The following is a 22,634-nucleotide window of genomic DNA, read 5'->3' on the forward strand; positions in this document are numbered from 1 at the left end:
AAATAAAAACAATAAAAAAAAAAAAAAAAAAAGAAGGATCTAAGATGTTCAACATAGTAGTTTCATAATAACAAGAAGGAAGAAAGTAAAGAAGATACAATAATCCAATCAACCAGAAAAGCAAACAAGGAAACTGCAAGGATTTGCAAACTCCTCCCCAGAGAACCCTTGGGCACAAAGAGGCCCTATTCAGCATTTAGAAGTTGCAGATGAGATAACTGACCAAAAATAAGATCTTACCATTTATTGTCTCCAAGTGTCATATACCACTGGCAAAATGACTGACTTATGGTTATGATTGCTGTGATGAAACAACATGACCAAAACAAGTGGGGATGAAATGGTTTATTTGGCTTACACCTTTATATAGCTGTTCTCACTAAAGGAAGTCAAAACAGGAACTCAAACACGGCAGGAACCTGGAGGCAGAAGCTGATACAGAGGCTATGTTGTGGGGGAGGTGTTGTGTATCACAGCTTGTTCCTCACAGTTAGCTCAGTTGGCTTTCTTATAGAACCCAGGACCAACAGCCTATAGGTGAAATCACCCATAGTGGGCTGGTCCTTCCCCCATAAATCACTAATTAAGAAAATGCCCTTCAAACTTGCCTGCAGCTAGATTTTAGGAGGATTTTCTCAATTGAGCCCCCTTCCTCTCTGATGACTCTAGCTCGCGTCATGTTGACATATAACTAGCCAGTACGAAAGAGTCAAAGCATGGAAGTTAGGTTGTCAAACAAATGAATACAAGCCAATAAGATGTTAGCTATTGTAGCATTCATAGCATCTGCTATGCTAGAGCAGACTTCAGACCAATAGTAAGAAGAGATAAGGGAGGTCATTAAAATTAATGAAGGTTATAAATATACATGGACTGAATTTTCGGGCTTCTAATTTTGAAAATGAAATACTGATGGGCAGATAAGGTCACCAAGGTCCTGACTTAGTAATTATGTGACTAGGTGACTTCATTAACCCATTTCTGTCTTTAGATACGTCATCAACATAGAAATTTCAGCTCACCAGATTTAATAAATATCTTATCCAACAGATACCAAATGTACATTCTTCTCAGCAGCTCTGGTAATATTTCTAAAATTATTCACATTATAGGTAATAAAGCAAGCCTTATCAAACACACACACGCACACATACATACACACATAGATAAATGACTCCTCATATCTTATCACAACAGATAAAAAATAAAGTAATAGCTTTAGAAACCAGAGAAACTACACAAATATGTGGTCACCAAAAAACCAGGGACAAAATTAAAAAAGTCCATACACCCATATAGAAATCATGGCACAGTGTGTGTGAGGACTGGGATGCAGTGAAGGTTGTTCAAGAGGAACACTTTCCCAATGTGGAGAAAATCAGTGCCAGAAAAAAAAATCTTCTAATTAATAAATGAGCTAGAAAACTGAACAAACAGTCCTCAAAAGGATAAATGCAATGGCCAATAAATATTTGAAAATGTTCAGCATTCTTAGCCACCGTGAATATGAAATTAAAGCATAACCAATGCTGGCACGGCTGTGGTGAAGAAAAACACTCAATTTCTGCTGATGTTCCACAACTCTCGGGTCACACACTCAAAGACCCTAACTTGTACCACAGATATGCTTGCCCAGTTATCTCTGGTGACGTACTGTTCATCACAGCTAAGGACTGAAGAGATCAGATGAGCAGCAACAGCTGAGTGAACCAAGCAAGGTGGCACATTATACACAAAGGAATTGTATTCAATGTAAAGAAAACTGAATTCATGACATTTTCAGGAGAAAACAGAACTGTTAATTGTAAAGAAAGACAAATGCTATGCTTTTCTCATGAAGATGCTAGATTTAAACTTGTATTATATGGTTTGTTTGTGGGGCAGAATTATAAAAGGGGCCACACAAGGAGGAGAAGAGATCTTAAGGGAAGGAACTTGTAGGGGAAGAAGATAATACTCATGGCAGTAAAGCAGAAAAGGGCCATTTGGAGGGAAAGGGCGGTGGAGTGAGGGGATGGGTAACATCATTCGTGGTGTGAGCTCACACTTCTCCCAATATCTTCTCCAGCATTCGCTGACAATTGTTTTGTTCTAAGCTATTCTTACTGGGGTAGGATAAAATCTCAAGAGTTCTTTTGTGCTGTGGAATAACCCTTATGTACACCATGAATACATATTTCTCTCACTGGTTAATAAAGAACTGACTGGCTGGTAGTCATGCAGGAAGCCAACCAGCGAATGTTGGGAGGAAGAAGGGCAGAGTCAGGGAGTCATGAGCAGATGAAGTGCAGAGAAGCAAGATGGACATGCCGTACTGAGGAAAGGTACTAAGACATGTGGCAAAGCATAGCTAAGAAAAATGTATTAACACAATTGTAAGAGTTAGCTAGTAACAAGTCTGAGCTATTGGCTGAGCATCTGTAATTAATATAAGCCTCAGTGTATTTATTTTGGAGCTGCTGGCAGGAAAGAAACATCCACCAACAAATGGCGTTCTAATATGGGGCCGGAATTTCCAGACCTGACAAAGTTTAAAGAAAGGCTCTAAACACACAAAAGGGAGGCAAACTTGGCTTTTTGGTAACTGCTTTTCCTTGGGTGGGCTCTGTTTGCTAGTAGAAAGCAAATACATGGCTTTTTAAGACCACGTAGCCTTTTAAGAGGGCCTGCTACCAAATACTTTAATGGGGTTTATGAGCAGCAGGTGGCACACTATTTGGTGGTAACATGGATCCCAAAACTCCCCAGAATTGGTTCAGTAAATGTGGCTCTTGTGCCAGTACCTCCACCATGAAACTAGGCTCACAGGGAACCAAACAAGGTGGAGCCTGATGGGGGAAGCTTTGTTAGTCAATCATCTTTAAGAAGTGGAACCTAGTTAACGTGTGGCTACCTGGAGCCCAGGAAGAAAAACTGGGATGGACCAGGTGCTCGCTCTCTCTGGGTGATTCCTGCAGAATACAGCAGAACTTGGACTTTACATTCTTGTGGCGTGAGTTTCCCCTTATAATAAGTAAAAAGATAATTGTTTATCTTTAAGCTAGTCTGGTCATTTCACGAATCGAGTTAACATCTACAGAAGCCAGCTGCCAAAGCAGAGGCTCTGGTCCTAACCACCTCCGCTTAGCAGTTTAAAGGCTCATGTGGCCAGAAAAAGATTACAGATATGCAATCAAGAGAGATTCAGGGAAAAAAAAGCCCTCTAAACAGGTTACAGTATGTTTAAAAATATACACAGGCTTGGAAGAGAAAAGAGAAGGTAAAGACAATCATAAAAAGAAATATATACTTTTAAAATAATGACGTCCTTAAGAAGGGAGGCAAAGTAATAAGAAAAAGGGTCATGTCTCGTCGGGAAATATACAGAGTCTGCATCGTGTATGTTATTGTGTTGTCTTTAAATTTTTGGCTGCTAAGAGATACTGGAATAAGCTGCTAAATTAAACCAATCTCTATATTTTAAAAATATCTTGACTTCAGAATTTAAGTGAAAAGGTATGTTGCATTGTGGGAGAGGTTATGCTTTTATTTCCACAGGAAATGAGAAGCTGTGGATTTATTCCAGGTTAAAGAAAATCAGGTTTTATTGAGGAAGTCCCCCTGAAATCTTGTCTACAGACATAAAAAAAAGCCTTAAAAGAACTATAAGACATGTAATGTATATTTTATCTGTTCAAACAAAACGAAAAATCATCCTTAACTGACTTGTGCACACCACATATTCCATACTTGTGATGTATTCTTTAAAAGATTACATATTTTCAGAACAAGGAGACAAACACCAATAAAATGAATGGCCCAGATGGTCCAGCAATTAAGAGTACCTCTGTTGCAATTTCCTCAGAATTCTGCATCCAGAACAGCTTCAAGGCTGCTGGATGAGCGATTCAGCCTCACAGACTACTCCAACCAAGACTTAACAATTATCCTGATTTTCTCCAGATTCTCCCAAAGATACCAGTGCCTCCAAACAATAGGAAGTAGTCTATAGAATGACACCAATATTCTCAAAAAATGAGTTATAGGGTGTTATAGATCATTTAAGGGACTGGTTACAAGTTGTTATTGGTCAGAGTAAAAAAGAAGCTAAATAAAAGTGTTAAATTCAAATATATCTTTCTAAAGGAAAATAGGAATATGATATAGAAATTATCATATATAAGGTATATATATATATCATATATATTTTATCAAATGAGATAAAAGGGTAGATTATTGAATCTACTTTAATCCAAAAAATACCATTAATTCCAAAATACTTTTCACTGATATAACTTTTGGTTTTTTGATACAAATTTAAGGTTAACTTCGTTATGCTGTATGTGTATTTCTACTCTTGTTTAAAATATTGTCTTTATACAGTTCATTTAAAAATGTAATGAATAATTAAGAAATACAGATTAATAGTCATTTATAATAGACTTATAGTCATGTTAGGTATGTTTTCAAGGTTATAAACAGATATATTTAGATAGTAGATGGTCTTCAGACACCTATAGAATATTCAAAGACCTATGGAATATGGCATTTCTATTGTAAACAAAAAGTTTTTCTTGACAGAAAGACACATATGCCTGGTAGCATCAATCTCCTTTAAAAAAGATAATGGGAATCAAAGAAACTCCATGTAAATTTGCTTTTTTTAAATTGCAAAAATCAGCCATCTGGGCAAAGAAACTGCCACTGCCTCAACTGTTGAAAGTATGCTGTCCAAACTGAATAAGCAGGACATAAAAGAAAGTGAGTGGCAAACTTTGCCAAGACAAGGTACAACAGTCCTTAAAAATTCCTTGTTTTTCAAAATATCTGTCAGATATACTGAAGGTCAAAGTTGGATGCACCAACATTTCAGAAGATCCTAGGGTGATTGTCCAGGCAGCAAGATATCTCTGTCATTAGGTAACATTTTACCCTTCGGGGGACTTTGATGGAGTTGAAGACTAGATAGTCATAATTAGAGTTTTCCTTAGTTATTATAAAAGGTAAATTAAGTATAAAATTTTAGAGCCATGAAAATAAGATAAATAGTACAGTATTTTCTCTAAATTTGCCAAATACAAATGAACTGGATATTGTAACTGTAATTCTTACTTATTAACTGTTTTGTTACATATAGTTTTACTATGTTAAGGTTAAAACCTTCCTTTTTAATTAGACAAAAATGGGAAAATCTTGTAGAATAATCCTGTACACTGCGAATATATATTACTCTCATTGGTTAATAAAGAACCGACTAGCCAGTAGCCAGGCAGGAAGTATAACCAAACCAAGAATGCTGGAAGGAAGAAGGGCAAGGTACAAAGAGAAGCAAGATGGCAAGACGTACTGACAAAAGGTACCAAGTCATGCGCTAAAGCATAGCTAAGAAATATGGGTTAACATAAATGTAAGAATTAGTTAGTAACAAGCCTGAGCTATTGGCTGAGTATTTGTAATTAATATTAGCCCCAGTGTTTTATTTAGAAGCTGCTGGCAGAAAAGAAACATCTACCAACAGTTTTGATTTAAATTTCCCTAATTGCTAAAGATAATGGATGAGTGTTTGTGTGTGTGTGTTTTAGATATTCCTAGCCATTTTTACTTCAATTTTTGTGAAACTTCTGTTCGTATAAGAAATCAGTCTGGATAATTCTTAGACAGTTAATAATAAATCTACCATATGAACCAGCTATACCACTTGTTGGCATATGCCAAAAGAGTTGTCATCCTACTTCCTAGATACTTGCTCAGCCATGCTCATAGCCATTTTATTCACTATAGCTAGAAAAGAAAATGAACTAAAAAGCCTTCAGCTGATGAATGAATAATGAAAATGTGGTACATACACACTATGGAATACTGTGCAGCTGTAATGAAAGTGAAAGCCATGAAATTTGCAGGTAAATTGATGGAACTAAAAAGATTGTATCGAGGTGACTCAGATCCAGAAAGACAAAAGCTGCATGTTCTCTTTCAAGCTCTAAATCTTAATATATGAGTGTATACCCCAGAATAACCACAGAAATCTTAAAGTCAAAAGGTATTATGAGGGGAGCACTAAAGATGGGAATAGTATGGCAGAATGACATGAAGGAAAATGGGAAGTTATCTGGGGAAAGGAGAGGGAAGTCAATAATGAGGGGGGTGCTGACAAAGACAAAGAATCATACTATTTTTATTTACCTAAAATTACGTATAATACATATAAGTGTAAGCATGCATATAAGTGTGTGTGTGTGTGTGTATGTGTGTGTGTGTGTGTGTGTGTGTGTGTGTTTATCACTTGGACTGAAAATGTGATACCCAAGAGTCATACACTATCTAACAAAAACCCCAGTGCTAGTCATGAAAAACCCCATTTCAAGTTGTTGGTCAGGTTTGTTCAAGAGACTCCCAAAATAATATAGGCTATGGCCATTGTTCATGGTAGGCTCTCAGAGGGTAATTGTAAGTCTTATTGCTGAAGACACCATACACTTTAGACACAACACCCAGAGGACAGGACATGACGTTTCCTTTCTGAGGACTAGATTTGATAGTACTATACCACCAAGGGATGGAATCAACTGATAGTCCTACCTGCCAGTGATGCTCATGAACCACAACAAGGAGCAGCATGACATGATATTTCTAAAGGTGCAGTAGTGACCCTAACATTTTGGTAGCAACCAACAGAGGTCTAATTGTCCTTAAAGGCCACTCAACAGGAGAGCAATTGTGTCCGATAATAGAAACTTACCCAACTATTGAGGCTAGTGGGCTCATGGATCTTAAAGGAGAACTTCCAGCTAACACTTTTCTAAATTTGCCTAATTCCTAGCTCCATTCTAAATACTCATCCTTATACCCACAGATAAGGGTAGCTGTCACTCTTCATCAAAGGAGCTTCTCTCTGAAGCAGAGGCAGACAATATAAAATGTCACAATGGTTCAGAATACAAAGAACAATTTATTGTGGTATTCCTAGACCCAGGGTTACATTGACAACACAACTTCTGCACCTAAGTCATCAGAGAAATACATATTAAAACTACACTGAGATTCCATCACATTCCACTATGAATGACACAAAGAATACAAATGACTACAAATGCTGGCGAGGATGTAGAGAAAGAGGAACTTTGATGATACTCAAATGATAGGAATGCAAACTGGTGCAGCCAACCCCCAACAGCATACCCTTCCTTGAGCTCTATATCCCAGCCCACAACTTCAGCTGCCTTCCTGAAGGCCAGGGTGCTCCTAGGGATTCTAGACATCGCTCACCTCCTACTAACATTCCTTAGACCTTACCCAACAACTCCAGACTGCACCCCTTCCCCTGGGCTCTATACTCTGGCCCATAACTTTGGCAGATACAGGAATCCAAGGTAAGACACTGAGCACCTCCTGCTAACACCCCTTAAAGCCAGCCCAACATCCCCGCAAAAGCAGCCCCTCCTCTGGACTCTTGATCCCAGCACACTACCTTGGCAGGAAATGTGCTACACTGGAGGCCACTTCATACTAGGAATCCCAGAGACCAAGCAGGTGCCCACAACCCCAGAAAGACAAACATGGGTATGTACCCACTTACAGGTGGATATCAGCTATGAAATAAATAAGAATCATGCTACAATCCATATACTCAAAGAAGCTAAATAACAAGGCAGGCTCTAGGGGAACACATGAATCTCATGTATACATGAATCTTGAAGTATATACATCAAGGGGAAATAGATATCACAGGTGGATGAGGGGAGGGGTATAGATGGATAGTGAGCATGGGAACAGGAGGATCAGGTAGGGGGAGCATGCAGGGAGAGTGCTGGGAAAGACAACTGAAATCAAGAGCATCTCTGAGACAAGCTAAAAACCTAGTGCAATGGAAACTCCCAGGCACCTATGACGGTGACCCCTACTAAGATTTCGAGCAATGGGAGATACAGAGCATAAACCAGACATCTCCTGTAACCAGCAAGACTTCCAGTGGAGGGACTGGGACCTAAAATTTGCCCTGCCTACAAGATATTCTGAGGTGAAAGTGGTGCAGAAATTATGGGAGTGGCCACCCAATGGATCCAACTTGAGACCCATACCCATGAGAGGGAGCACACTCCTGACACTGCTTGGAGAGTCAGAACTCAGAAGCTGAGACCTAAGATACGACCAAACATGGCTGGCAAAAAAGTCAATGAAGCAATTCCTAATGATTTCTGCTATACTCATAGATCGTTGCATAGCCCAATTGTCATTAGAGAGACTTCTAATGACAGAAGTTATTACCAGAAACTGATGGTAACAGATGAAGAAACCCACAGCCAAACATTAGGCAGACCTTGGGGAATCTTGTGGAAGAGGGGGAGGAAGGGGTATGGGAGTTAGAGGGACCAAGGACACCACAAGAAAACAAATCAACTAACTTGGACTCATAGGGGCTCACAGAGACTGAACTGACAGCCAGGGAGCCTAAATGGGACCGACCTAGGCCTTCTGCACATATATTACAGATGTGTAGCTTGGCTTTCTTGTAGGGCTCCTAAGAGAGGGACCACGGGATGTCTCTGACTCTGTTGCCTGCTTTCTGTTGCCTGCTTGTGGGTCTCTTCCCTTGTACTGGATTGCCTTGTCCAGCCTTAATAAGAGAGATGGTGCCTAGTCTCACTGCAGCTTGATATGCCATGGCTGGTTGATAACCATGGGAGGCCTATCCTTTTCTGAAGACTAAGGAGGAGGAATGGATGGGTGTGGGGGGGGGTGGGGGACAGTTAGGAGAGCTGGTAGGAGAGGAACAAGGAGAAAATGTGACCAGGATGGGAAAAATTTAATTAATTAAAAAGAGTATTTGTTGTTCTTGCAGAGGTCCTGGGTTCAATTTCAAGAATCAACAAGACAGTTAAAAGCTACCCTAACTCCAGTCCCAAGGGATTCATTGTGGCCTTAAGGGGTACTAGACATGCACATGGTGCATATTCACATATGCAGGCAAAAAGTCAAAATGTAAACATGATTCTAAAAATGGTGCGGTCAATATTGAAGTAAATGCAGCAGTTTCTCAAAACATTAATATTAGAAGTGCCCTGCCACCCAGCTATACCACTCCCAGATATTTATCCAAAGCACCTGAATTCAACATGTCACAGAGATACTTGTATGTCTATGTTTATTTTTCTGCACTTCTCACAATAGCTATGGAACAGAACCAACCTAGAAGTCCATAGACAGGTGAATAGATAAAGAATGTATAGTATATTCATGAAACAGAATTTTAATCAACTATAATGGTAACGTTAAAACATGACACTTATAGAAATATAAGTGGAATTGGAAGACATTATGTTATAAATAAAATAAGCCAGACCCAGAATTACAAATGCTGCTTGTTTTCTGTCATATGTGAACTCATTAAATTCAAGTGTGTGTGTGTGTGTGTGTGTGTATGTGAGAGAGAGAGAGAAACAGAGACAGAGAGACAGAGAGAACACAGAGAAGAGAAAGGGAGAGAGTGGAAAGGAAACTACAAAGGGTCCATGACAAAGGAGAAAGCGATTTTAAATGGGAGGGGAGAGAAACGGAATATATGTGGTCTCAAAGCTGAAGGGGGGCTATCTGATGGCCTAAGAGGACTGGTAAAGGTGAGGCAGACATGTGGGTGAGAAAGGCTGAGTGTGGCATGTGTAAGGAGAGAGCACAACCATATCCAGGTACAAAAATTCCACAATAAATACATTATATCTGTATACTCAAAATTTAATTTAATAAACCCACCAATGGATTTAGATATTGGAAATATGAGACATGAATTTAAAAACAGTTTTGATTAATGTAACGGACAGCTTTGATAACAAGATGAAAAATTCTTTCAGAATCATGGAAGCTATAAAAAAATCAAATGAAATTCTAAAATCAATACACATAACTCAAGAATAAAAAGTGTGTAGTCACTCAGCTCCAGGCAAATGCTAAGGAAAAACAGCCCCATCTACGAGCTCCAAAGGAGACTGCTTCCAGCAGTATTAGTCATAGCAGCCTAACAACGATCAAGTGTTATTCTGTGAATGTCACAGGATACAGTAGTGATTAGTAGCCTTGACACAGAGAGATTCACAAACAACACAAGTACAGGCACCGTGTGATCCCAGCTTTATTGAGTTCACAAACAGGCATAATTAATCTGACAAATCAAGGAGGGAGACAGCCACAATCATGTGAGGACAGTAGCATTTCCAGGATATTTTTAATGCTCAAATTTTTGATTGGAATGCTCAAATTTCTTGATTACAGAAACACAGTAATACGTCCTCATTGCTGTAACTATACAAAGGATATATTTAGGACTGGACATGCTTTCTATATGCGTACAAAAAGTTGACAATATAATGCCTATGCTTCAATAAAATTATTGAAGTGAGGTAAGAACAAATTACTCTTTTATAGATGCATCTTTTATTAACTGAGGTAAACATCCCTAGCCATAAGTAATTCCTTCTTCCTGTTAGTGTCATGTGCCTAATGCAGCTGAATTCAAAAGTTATCTGGCTCAGTTTCTTCAGAGAACACATCTGCCATGTGGTTCTATGTGGGCAGAGAAGGAACACACTGAAAGCCTCCTGAACCCCTGTCACCATTCTCTGTCTTTAGTTGTTCCTTTATCCTATGACAGCCACGAAAGCACAAACTCCCCTCAAGTTTCAGGCCAAGTTCTGGGTGGGCTCAAAGACTTCAGCTTTATTTGTTCTCTGAAGACACACCTTTAGCTTAAAAATGTAGAGGCACCTTTGGTCTGTTGTTCTTTTCTCCTCCCACACTGCATCCTTGTGACTTTATACCCTTTAAAACATTTCTGGATCATAATTTTGATGGGAGCTTAAAGAGGGATCAGAGACTAAAACATGTATTTCACTTGCTATGCTCTATTCACTTTTTCTTTGCATTTATGTTTATTAGGCTATGATTAATTTACTATGATCTGATACAGAGAACATATAATTTTCTCTACACATTGTAGCATTTTATTAGAAGGTTTTGCTTTTTGCAGCATCTTCAACTGTAGCCTGTAAGTGATAGATACTACGAAAAAATGCACTCATCGACTTGTGATCTCTGGGAAACTTTCAGCATGCATTACTATGTTTTATTATCAAACAGGCACAGTGTGAATGACCCATATCCAGGGGAACACAGGCATAAAGTCACAGACAAAGCTCTAAAAATCCACCTTTGACATCTCTGTGCAGTTCTGCTTCTAGCTTCTAGAAGAACTGATTTTTAATAAAATTACTCCAGGTGAAAATAAAAGGAAAGCATTAGTATTCTTTCAATATTTTGGGGTGTTTATAACCATTGTAACAAGACTGTGTTTTCATATGTAATCACTAGACAGCTGAGTAATCTATAGAATATAGTAATCAAATTAAGAATAATGCACTTATTCTAGTTTTTAGACAAACAGTGTGAGGAAGAGCAGCTTTCTTTCCATTTCTAACGCATCCAATAGGAAATTACCATTGCTGTCAAATCACACCATGAAACTCATGCAGAGTTAGAAGAGAATGAGGACATTATGAAGTCTGTCATTTGTATGTCCTTAATTTGGTGGCTCCCCCATACAATAAATCCTGCTTTGCAAAACAGAAACCAGACCTGTGCTTTCACCAGCCTCCCTAGTAGCATGTAACCTGGGCTCCACAGATCAGTAGCCACGACAACATGCTTTACTCAATAGAGAGAAGCATGAAGAAGAAATCTATGTCTGGGGAGGGTGGCTGGAAAGTAAACGGGGGCTGCTATAATACATCCTAGAATCTAGAGTTCAGAACTGTGGTGTCACTTAGGGAGTCTGCAGAGCTGTGAGAACAACCTGGTGGTAGGAGCAAGCTCGACTTATTCATAGCTATAGACTACAAGCTTGCTTTTCTGAATATCCTTGATATACTGTATAGCACCAGCTTCTATTAAAAAAAAAATTCCTCTACTTTTTCAGCTACCTAAAGAGAATTCTATTCTCAATTAAATCTCAGTTCAGATGGCAAGTACTATCATAAACAAAAAACTGTTTTAAAAACAAAAGTATCTTGAAATTAAAGTAAACAAACAAACAGAAAAAGTGAAAATGGATCCTTAAACTATATACAAAATTTTATAGAAGACTTCAATGTAATGCCATTAGAGGAGAAAGTTGGAAAAACATAAAAATACAGGTATCAGCAAGGATTTCGTAAAAAAGACTCCTGTAGTCGAGGAAGCAATAGCAAGAAAAAAGAATTAGGATTAAATGAAATTAAAAAGCCTTTGCACTACAAAGCAAACAATGAGCTGAGTGAAGACAAAAACTATAGCATGGGTCAATATTTGACAAAAATTAGTATCTATAATATCAAAAGAGCCACTAATCCAAATCAAAACAACGGAATTACTAAGTAAGCTGATAAAACAGATGGTTTTCAAAGGGAGTAAGAAAGGGTAATAAACGTGAAAAAATGTTCAACATCCCTAGCTATAAGAAAATTAAAACTATAAAGATTCTCTCATCTCAGAAATACTGCCAAGGTGTAGGGAAAGGGGAACCTCATATACTGATGGTGGCAACTCAAATCAGTGTAGTTAATACCAAAATTGTTCTCAATTCAGAAAACTTTTATGTCTATAACTTACATTTGCATTCTAAATTAACATTTAAGTTTCTTACTTAACATTTCTTTCAAAGAAGGGTCCTCAAAACTAGAAAACAAAGCTTACCATCTTTATCAGCAGTTTCTCGAGGCTTTGATTTTAAAGTGAAGATCTTCCGTAGCTTACAGTTAGCAGAGACAATAATTCCATCCAATGACTGGAAAACTGCTCCCTTGAATATCTCACTGGTGAATGCGACCAAGTCAATGCACAGATTGCACCACTAAGAACAAGGGAAGCAGATACAAGTTAGGACCTTGTAAGGTGCAGAGGCAGAGACTCATGGCCAGAGTTAAGGCCGTTATCCGAATCCTCCGACTTGGCTCCAGTGTGCTCTTTCGGTTTGACTTAAGTTTCCTTAAAAGTGGCCTTGATTTTCCTCCATGAATCACCATAATCTGAACTATACATCAGTTAGCTGACTATTATGTCCCTATCATGAGACACCAGAGCTGCTCTGGAAAGTAGATCTTTTGTCTGTGGGTACCATGCTAGTGTGAAGTTAAAGGCAGGTGCTTTATGACACTTAATGCTTGAACATCAGAGACAAGGAGCCCGTTGTTTTTTTCAAGGGGATTAATTTGATTACAATTAGCTACTTTATTTTTAAAAGGAAGGGATTAAATTAGAATCTTGGTTAAATGGTACCCAGTACTATCTATTTACAACCAATTAACCTATTGTACAGAAATAGATCCTTCTAAAAGATTTTTAATTATGCTGTGTGTGTGTGTGTGTATGTGCCAATTTTGAAGTACTCTTGCAGGTACTAATTCCAGCCTATTAAACAATTAGATCCCTTAGTACCTCATCAAATGAACTCTATGGTCTGACTGAGTAAGGAGAGAAAAAAAAACAACCAATAGTGAGAAATTAAGACATATTTAATATTGCAGAATAAAAATAGAAAAAAATTTTGAAATTAAAACAAAAGTAGTATTAAAATTCCATTTACTTCTTTATTAAATATTGGGGTCAATGATTATTTTTAGAAGCACAGTTTATAAATATGGCTTTTTCTAGGAGTGTGCTGATCTTAATATGGAGCTGAGCCTATGATGTCTCAGTAGCAGGTCAGATAGAGACTGGAATGGTTTACCAATTACACCAAAAAGATTATATTTTTGTAGGTGACTCAACAGTAAAGTTACATTCCTAGGCCATGAGAATTCTATGGTCCCTTGGGGAGTATATAGCCTGGAGCTCACTACGGAGGAAGTGGGGTTAGGTATAGCTGGATAATGATAATCAGCTGGATTGTGGGACTTCGGGGCGGGGTGTTGGGTAGGGCATCAAGCCTCTCAGACCATGTCTTAAAGGCGTGGCAGAGTCTCTACAAGGTAAATGCTTCTGAAGTTCTGGACATAATAATATGAAAACGCAGAGCACTGGCTCCCTGGGTTCTTTTCAGAAAGTCCGTGCTCATGCCTATGTATTGAAGTATCTTCCTATAGCAAGGTTCATGGATTGCAGTCTTACATTAAGTTCTTTGATGCATTCTGGAATGAGCAATGTTTACTGACTTTCTCCCCAAGGGTTGCAATAAACAGGAGGAAGAGGAAGTGAGGTAAGACTCCTCAGACAGACTCGACAGCTCTGGAGCAGAGACACCATGCTCCGCTCTCCCGATAGCTCTGCTCTCTGAGGCACACGCGATGAAGCTCCGACCCAAGATGGACATAGGTTAGAATCTTCCCGGTAAGCGCACCTTGGGGTGCTTACACACATTATTAGAAATGGGCTAAATTAATATGTGAGAATTAGCCTAGAAGAGGCTAGATAGAAATGGGACAAGCAGTCTTTAAATGAATACAGTTTGTGTGTTGTTATTTCGGGCATAAGCTAGCAGGCGGCTGGGGTGCTGGGGATGCAGCCCCGCCGCTACTATTTCAACAAACCCACCCCCTGACCCCATGTCAGATGAGACTTCTGGTTCACTTACATATCATGCTTTCTATAACCGTCATCCTCCCTGGGTTATCATCTTTTGTTTACTTTCTTTTTCCTAGCATTCCATATTCTGAGATTGTATTAATAGGACTGTAATATTATACCCAATAGAGCTAAATGGTTCTTTGTGACAGCCCTCCCTTCTACCATAACCTTCCCCCTTTTTATATTTTGAATTAATTTCTGGTTGTATAATCTTCTCTTTTTAAAATAATGACTCTTAAGTCCTCTACTTCTTGGAAAAGTTTGAAGATGTCACTCACATTTGGTTTTCAATAAGAAGTTTACTATGTAGAGAACACAGCTGAACATGGTTGTGTTCTCACCTGAAGGCTCTGTTCCTCTCTCCCTGCGTATCTGCACTCTGCTAGGGAATTAGAGCCCACCTCCTTCTAACGGAGTCCCACGAAAGCAGCCTGTGTCCAGGGCAGGCATGATGCCCTCATTCCCTCTCCTTGACTTGTGCTTGTTTGCAAAGTCTTCAAATAATAATAATAACGTGTCTGTACACAAATATATGAAGATATAAATGCACTCATGTCCACACACACTCTCATTTCTTAATAATTAAACAAATGTCTGATAATTGGTATATTTATTCCAATGGTCTACCATCTAGAAGGTGAATCCTGAGAAAAATGAGGAAACCTTTCAAAAATCCACCTTGGCTATAGAAAATAGAAATATATACATGTATATTGTGGTTTAACAGATTTTTATAAAGGTTATAATTTTCATAAGCTTCAACAAACAACTTGATATTTATATAAATATTATGATATATGCTATGAAGTTTGGAGAAAAAGGATAAACTTTACTACTAACAAGTGGATTATATGAATTATAGTTGATCTTTATAAAATATATTTTCATTATTCATGGAGGTATCATCCATTATTAAAGTCCTTATGATTTTCGACATTTCCTTGATCTTTAATTACTCTATTTCTATGCTTTAATGAAGCAGGGAAGAATTACTGACCTCAAGTGTTTGTAATGTGAGGTTTAATACACAGGCAACAGAAAGAGCTTCCCTCGTCTTCACCATCTCGGCGAATGTTCAGTGTCCACTTGAAAATGATACACTCTGCAGTCAAAGGCCGAACAGTGCAGGCTGATTGACAGCGCTTCCACAGCACAGTCTTCCTCGTTTCCCGACAGTTTTAAACGGAGCCTTTCCCCATTGAGCTCTCTTAGTTTTTCATGCACTTTCAAGCTTTCTTATTTAAGTGTGTACACATTTAGAATTGTCATATTATGCCAGTAATATTTTTTTTCTGTAGCAAATACTTGAGAAAAAAGGATAATTATCTGGGTTCATATTATAAGAAGCATCATATCTGCTGGATCCGTTACAAAGCAGAAACCGGATGGGGAAGGACGATGTGGAGGAAGAGAGGAGACAAGAAGGGGCTAGGGCTCTCGGAGGGAGACTCACTTCCTTCAGCCAGGGCTCTCCCCTGCTGACATACATTCCACAGCTCCACCTCCAAATAATATATTCAAATTCTTAGTCTACCACTGAAACCACTGAAGAGGCCAGAGCCCCCAAGATCGAATAATGTATGGAAACACTCTCAAATAGATGCTGCTAACTGCACTTTACTGATCTCCTAGGTAATGGTCACCATGATTAACCATTGGGCGTGGGAGGAGGCTGTGCAAGCCTGAGGAGGACCTGCGCTCTTCACATATTCTAGGTACTAATCCTCTGGCAGACTGCCCGGGACTAGGGACTGGAGAGAGCAGCAGCAGTATCACTGAACCAAAGGGGCCAGTTAGTGAAGAGCTGGAAAGCCTTTCCCACTGAGTCTACATGGAACAAACAGCTGGAGGAGCCAGGACACAGGCACGAGAGAAAGAGGGTGCTCTGTGCATGATCATTAAAGTCACGATACGTCTTTTCCTAGCTCAGTGGATCACTCCCATTCTTCAGAGTTGCTACTTTCCTTCCTTCCTTCCTTCCTTCCTTCCTTCCTTCCTTCCTTCCTTCCTTCCTTCCTTCCTTCCTTCTTTCCTTCCTTCCTCCCTCTCTCCCTCCCTCCCTCCTTCCCTTTCCCTCCGTCCGTCCCTTTCCCTCCCTCTCCTCCCCTCTCCCTCCATCCCTTCCTTCATTTCTTGTTTTGAGAGAGGATTTCTCTGTGTAACAGTCCTGGCTACCGTGGAACTCTTACTGTAGACCAGGCTGGCCTTGAACTCACAGAGATTCACCAGTCTCTGCCTTCTGCATGCTGGGATTAAAGGCGTGCACCACCACCACCTGGTTTATTATCTCTTAAGAAACTTTATATTTCAATTACACTGTGTTTCTGGTACAACTCTTAGACCTGGACTTAGTAACCTAGACACACCAGTGGGTGCCCTCCAAATGCCGAGCCACACGGTAACAAGATGATAGGAAAGATTTTCTTCTACTCTGTGGACTTCCCATACAAATATTTCACCTGCGCTGCAGATCCTTTTAATTTCACCCAAGCCCACCTGCCAGTCTTTATGACCTTGGCTCCCTGGGTTCTTTTCAGAAAGTCCATGCTCATGCCTATGTATTGAAGTATCTTCCTATAGCAAGGTTCATGGATTGCAGTCTTACATTAAGTTCTTTGATGCATTCTGAACCAATTTTTATAGAGAATGAGCAATATAGGCCTAGTTTTACTCTTTTACATGTAGATTTTTTTTGGCCACCATTTGTTAAAGAAACCACTATTCTCCGATGCATGTTTTTCACATTTCTCTTGAAAATCAGATGTCTGTAGCTTAGAGGGTTTAATTTGTCCCCTGATTCCATGCTGCTTTTGTTACTATGGCTCTGAAGTGTGACCTGATGTCGGGCATTGTAACATGGCCAGCATTGCTTTTCTTTCTCAGGCTTGCTTTGGATATCCTGAAACTTTTTTGCTTCCATGTGATTCTTATGAGTTTTATTTTATGTGATGATATCATTGGAATAGACAAGGAGTAGCACTGCCTTTAGTGCTACAACATTTTCACTGTATTAATTCAGTTGATCCAGAATAATGGGAGGTTTTTCCATATTCTAGCATCTTCTTTGATTTCTTCAGTGGTTTAGAATTTTCATTGTAGAGGAAGCTTTCACTTCCTAGGTGAGGTTTATTTCCAGGTGCTGTTTGTTCCATTAGGGGGGATGGAACGAGTGAGCAGGATGCCACAGTTTGCGAGCTATAGGAGACAGCTCTCTGGGGAGATGGTTAAATATTACAACTCCACTTCATTCCAGGAAGAAAGGGGACTCTAAAGGCTGGGGACAGTGGCAGGGGCATCACCTAATTTGCATTAAGAGGCGTGCTCCTATCAAAAGTCTCCAGTATGTGCAACAAGACAGTCTTCTAGCAGTGATCCTTCTCAGGGTTTGAGCTACAGATAAATCAGGCATCTGGTTTTAGAGACAGATTTCTGGTTAGAGACAGCTTTTGGATAAGGTCAGTTCTTCTGGCCCAGGGACATTCTCCAGAAAAGGGCAGGTCGAGAGCAGGAAGCCATGCTGGAGAAGAAGGGAGTTTCATCCTGCTAAGCTTATAGAAAAAAACTTCTAGGCTTATGGCAGACTGTGAACTCGACCAGTGAGCAATGTACCCTGACTTCTAGGTATGTTTAAAAAATGATTGTGAATAGGACTCTTTTCTTGATTTGTTTCTTGTTATGTTTAGTATACAGGAAACTAATGGTATTTGTATGTCTATTTTATATTCTGTTACTTTGCTGAATGTGTTTATGAGTTTTAAGTTTTCTGGTGGACTCCTTAGGGTTTCTTACAAATAGGATTATATTATATGCAAAAAGATAGTTTGAATTTTGTTTTGTATTTCTTTTTTTCCTTTCCCTTATCACTATAATCCTTCAAGTACAATACAGAGCAAGAGCAGAGGAAGAGAACAATCTTGTTCCATTTCTAATTTTAGTGGAACTTTAAAGTTTTTCTTTCATTTATAATAATGTTGGCTATGAGTTTGTCATATATAGTCTTTATTATATTTATGTATGTTCTTCCTAGTTTCTTTAAGACTTTCATGCTGTAGAGACGAATCATTGTGTCAAAGGTCTTTTCTGCATCTACTGTTGTGACGGCTAGTTTTATATCAAGTTGACAGAAGCTAAAGTCACTTTTGGAGAGGGAACTTCAAAGGAGAAAACTGTCCCATGAGACGGGCCTGCGATGCATTTTCTTGACTGATGATTGATGCGTGAGGGCCTGGGTTCTATAAGAAAGCAGGCTGAGCAACCCTTGGGGAGAAAGTCAGTAAACAGTACTCCTCCATGGCCTCAGCATCAGTTCCTGCCGCCAGTTTCCTGCCCTGAGTTTCTGCACTGACTTCTCTGAATGATAGACTACAAGTTGTAAGATGAAATAAACCGTTTTCTCCCAAGCTGCTTTTTTTTGGTCATGGTGTTTTATTGCAGCAGCGACCCTTACTAAGACACAGGGCTTGTACCACTCTTGCTTCTCTGGAAGGAAGCCCAGTCACAGTGAATGATCTTATTGATGAGTAGTTGGAATTCCACCTGCACGTGTTTTATTGAGAAGTTCTGAGTTTATCTGAGCTTATAATTATATTTGCTGTTGTATCCTCATCTGCTTTTGGTATGGGTAATACTAGTTTTATAAAAACTAGTTTGGTAGTAAGTTTTCCTTTCTATTTAATGGAACAGTTTGAGGAGCTGTGGTTGTACTTCTTCCAAAAATGTGTGGAAGAATCTGAATTCTGGGAGAGGCTACTTTTAGTTTGAGCATTTTTTTTATTACCTGTGTGAACATAGAGGTTCAGGACCTGTCCCTGTCCAGATCCTTTTGTGAGATTACATGCAATTGGGCTTGTCCCTTGCACGAGCAGAGGTACAGGACCAATTTTTGTGTGGTTTATTTCAATATAAGTCTGAGTAGATTTCCAACTGTGGACCACTGCATGGTCTTTGTTCCCCTCTATTCTTATTCCTCACCTCCCTTCTATTTCTAGGTATTCTCTGGCACAGACATCAGGTCAGAGTCACATGCAACTTTCTCTGGGTTCACAAGCTGTGTAGAGAAAGAACTTTGCTTCCATAGGCTCCTAGTCATCTATAGCATAGGTCTTTTGAAGACGGTCTTTTGCTGTGCCAGTCTGAGTTCTGAGAACAGAGTATTTTTCTAGCATGCATACAGTATATGGCCTGAAGATTACATTGGTTGGATTGCAGATTTGCTCAATGACATATCCAATGTTGGTTCTCACATGCTATGGGATGGGCTTTCTGTTGCTGTGACGATGTGTCGCTCTCATTGGTTTATGAATAAAGGCACTATGGTATATGGTAAGACAGGGTAGAGCCAGGCAGGAAATCCAAAAAGAGATAGAGGAGAAGAAGGGTGGAGTCTGGGAGATACAAGCCAGCTGCTAAGAAAGGAAGACATGTAAAAAAATAAGGTAACAAGTCACAAACCACATGGCAAAGCAGAGATTTAAAAAATACTAGTTAATTTAAATGTAAGAGCTAGCTAATAAAAAGCTTGAGCCATTGGTCAAGCATTTATAAGTAATATTAAGCCTCTGAGCAGTTATTAGGGAACTGGCAGGTGGGAGAGAAACCTCTGATTATACTCCTATTTTTCTTTTCTCCTCCATTCTCTCTCTTTGAGACAAGGTCTTATACAGGTAGGACTGACCTCAAACTTACTATGTAGGCACTTAGGAATCTGAACTTCTGATCTTCCTCTACCTCCTGGCAGCCTGGATTCTTGGTGTGCATTAGCATGGCCAGCCTCATGCAGTTATGGGCACTGAGCCAGGGTTTCCTGCATTCAAGGTAAGTAGTTAGCTATATTTTTCCTTAGTTACCTTTTGACTCTAAAGCCAGAACAACGTGGCCAAAGTTGCCAAGTTCTGCTGTTGCTGGGCCTGGAACATGGCTCCCTCGTTCAACGACATCTTCACTGACTTTCTGCTTATGATGGCTACCTTCACTGCCTAAACCAGGCTGTCTTAAAACGTGCTCTATAGATTAGGCTTGCCTTTCTATACGTCTTTACCAGTTTTCTGTTTCTGATGGTTGCCTTCACTGCCTAAGCATGGCTGTTCTGGAAATTGCTCTGTTCACCAGGCTGGCCTCAAACTCAGAGACTTGCCTGTCTCTGCCTTCCTAGTGCTGGGATTAAAGGCTGCTACTACCTCCACCAGCCTCTAAACTTTTATTTAATTCCTTTTCAGAAACTGGTAACTTAGCTGGGTGGGATCTTGTCCTGAGGTCACCACTCCCTTTATTCCATTTCTTAATCTGTTTATCTCCATGAACATAGGATTTAGCTTTATTTACTTCCTGGTGCTTTTTTCTTCTCAATTTGTACATTTTTAATTTAAAAGTCTTTACCTTAGCCTCAGGCAGACTCTTTGGACAAAGAAGAAAAGCAGCCACTTTCTTCACCAAATTATCATAAGAACTATCTCCAGTCCACATACTCCTCCGTAATCTCCTGAGCAAGGTCCCAGAGTTCATCAAATTACTCTCAGCACCTCTGTCTTCCACGTTCCTACTAGTATGGCCCATTAGGCAGCACTTAAAGCATTCCACTGCTTTTCTAACCCACAGTCCCAAGGTCCTTATTCCTTCAACCAAAAGCATGGTCAGGCCTATCACAGTAATGTCCCAGTCACTGGTACCAATTTTTATTCTTAGTTGGGGTTTCTGTTGCTGTGAAGAGAAACCGTGACCATGGCAACTCTTATGAAGGAAAGCATTTAATTGGCTGGCTTACAATTTCAGAGGTTTAGTCCATTGTCATCATGATTGGACACGATGGCCTACAGGCAGACAGTTCTGAAGAAGGAGCTGAAAATTCCAAATCTCGATTCAAAGGCAACAGGAAGTGAACTCTGGATTTTTAAAAATTTGTTTTTGTTTTTATTGAGCTATATATTTTTCTTTGCTACCCTCCATTCCTTTCCATTCCCCTTCTACCCTCTCCCATAATCCCCATGCTCCCACTTTACTCAGGAGATTTTTGTCCTTTTCTACTTCCCATGTAGATTAGATCCATGTATGTCTCTCTTAGGGTCCTCTTTGTTGTCTAGGTTCTCTGGGATTGCGAATTATAGGCTGATTTTTCTTTGCTTTATGTCTAAAAGTCACTTATGAATGAGTACATATTATATTGTCTTTCTGGGTATGGGTTACCTCACTCAATATGATATTTTCTAGCTCCATTCATTTTGCTGCAAAATTCAAGATGTCGTTATTTTTCTCTGCTGTGTAGTGTTCCATTGTATAAATGTACCACATTTTCCTTATCCATTCTTCGGTTGAGGGGCATTTAGGTTGTTTCCGGGTTCTGGCTATGACAAATAATGCTGCCATGAACATAGCTAAGCACATGTCCTTGTGGTATGATTGAGCAGCCTTTGGGTATATACCCCAAATCACTGGCTCAAAGGGAAGCATGACATTTGAGGAAAATGGGGAAGATGGTTCTTGAGTAATATTAGGTACAATAAACTAGACCTCTAGCTTGTATTAAATTCTATAAAAGATGCCACTAGAGTTAAATAATGTACAAGTCCTAAAGAATGATTTTATCCATTTAAATGTGAAACACTAGGTATCTGAGTGGAGGAGATTGCTTTATCACATTGTTCTGCTCTATCTCTAGGGAAAGACTCATTCGGAACAGCAGCACATAATTAACTTCCTATTCAAATGGGATTAAATTTACTATACATTTTAGCACGTTTTGGTAGCAAAACATTGATATGCATCATAGACCACCACCAACTATTAAAAGTTGTAGTAAAGAAGAAATGAAATGGATTTCAGTGAGTCCTGACTAAGTGGGTACGTCTGGTGTTTAATGTGATAGTTTATCATTTTTTAAATTGTTCTTGACATTGAAAACTCAAGTTAAACATAGAAATTTCAGTAACTGAAAGGTTAAAGTGAATCTTCATAATTAAGAATACCATGGAAAATAAATTTGGAAGGTTAACATTTAAAGATAATTGAAACAGAAAGTGGCCTATATATAAATATTCACATCTGTTTGGCTATAAGAATTTTATTGCCTGTTGGTA

General features: G+C 39.2%; 1 protein-coding gene across 4 annotated transcripts in view; it reads right to left on the reverse strand.

The window, feature by feature from the left end:
• Positions 1 to 22,634, reverse strand: part of Cfap20dc (CFAP20 domain containing) — a 224,199-nt gene that overhangs the window by 126,527 nt on the left and 75,038 nt on the right. For all 4 annotated transcript variants that reach the window (XM_050161182.1, XM_050161183.1, XM_050161181.1 and 1 more), the window contains one exon: positions 12,697 to 12,853. In XM_050161182.1, the coding sequence (XP_050017139.1) occupies positions 12,697 to 12,853 (157 nt within the window). The remainder of the gene's footprint in view (positions 1 to 12,696; positions 12,854 to 22,634) is intronic.

The sequence above is a fragment of the Alexandromys fortis genome, unplaced genomic scaffold (assembly GCF_014885135.2).
Source record: "Alexandromys fortis isolate MF-2015 unplaced genomic scaffold, M_Fortis_MF-2015_v1.1 scaffold_123, whole genome shotgun sequence".
Classification (NCBI taxonomy): Eukaryota; Metazoa; Chordata; class Mammalia; order Rodentia; family Cricetidae; genus Alexandromys; species Alexandromys fortis.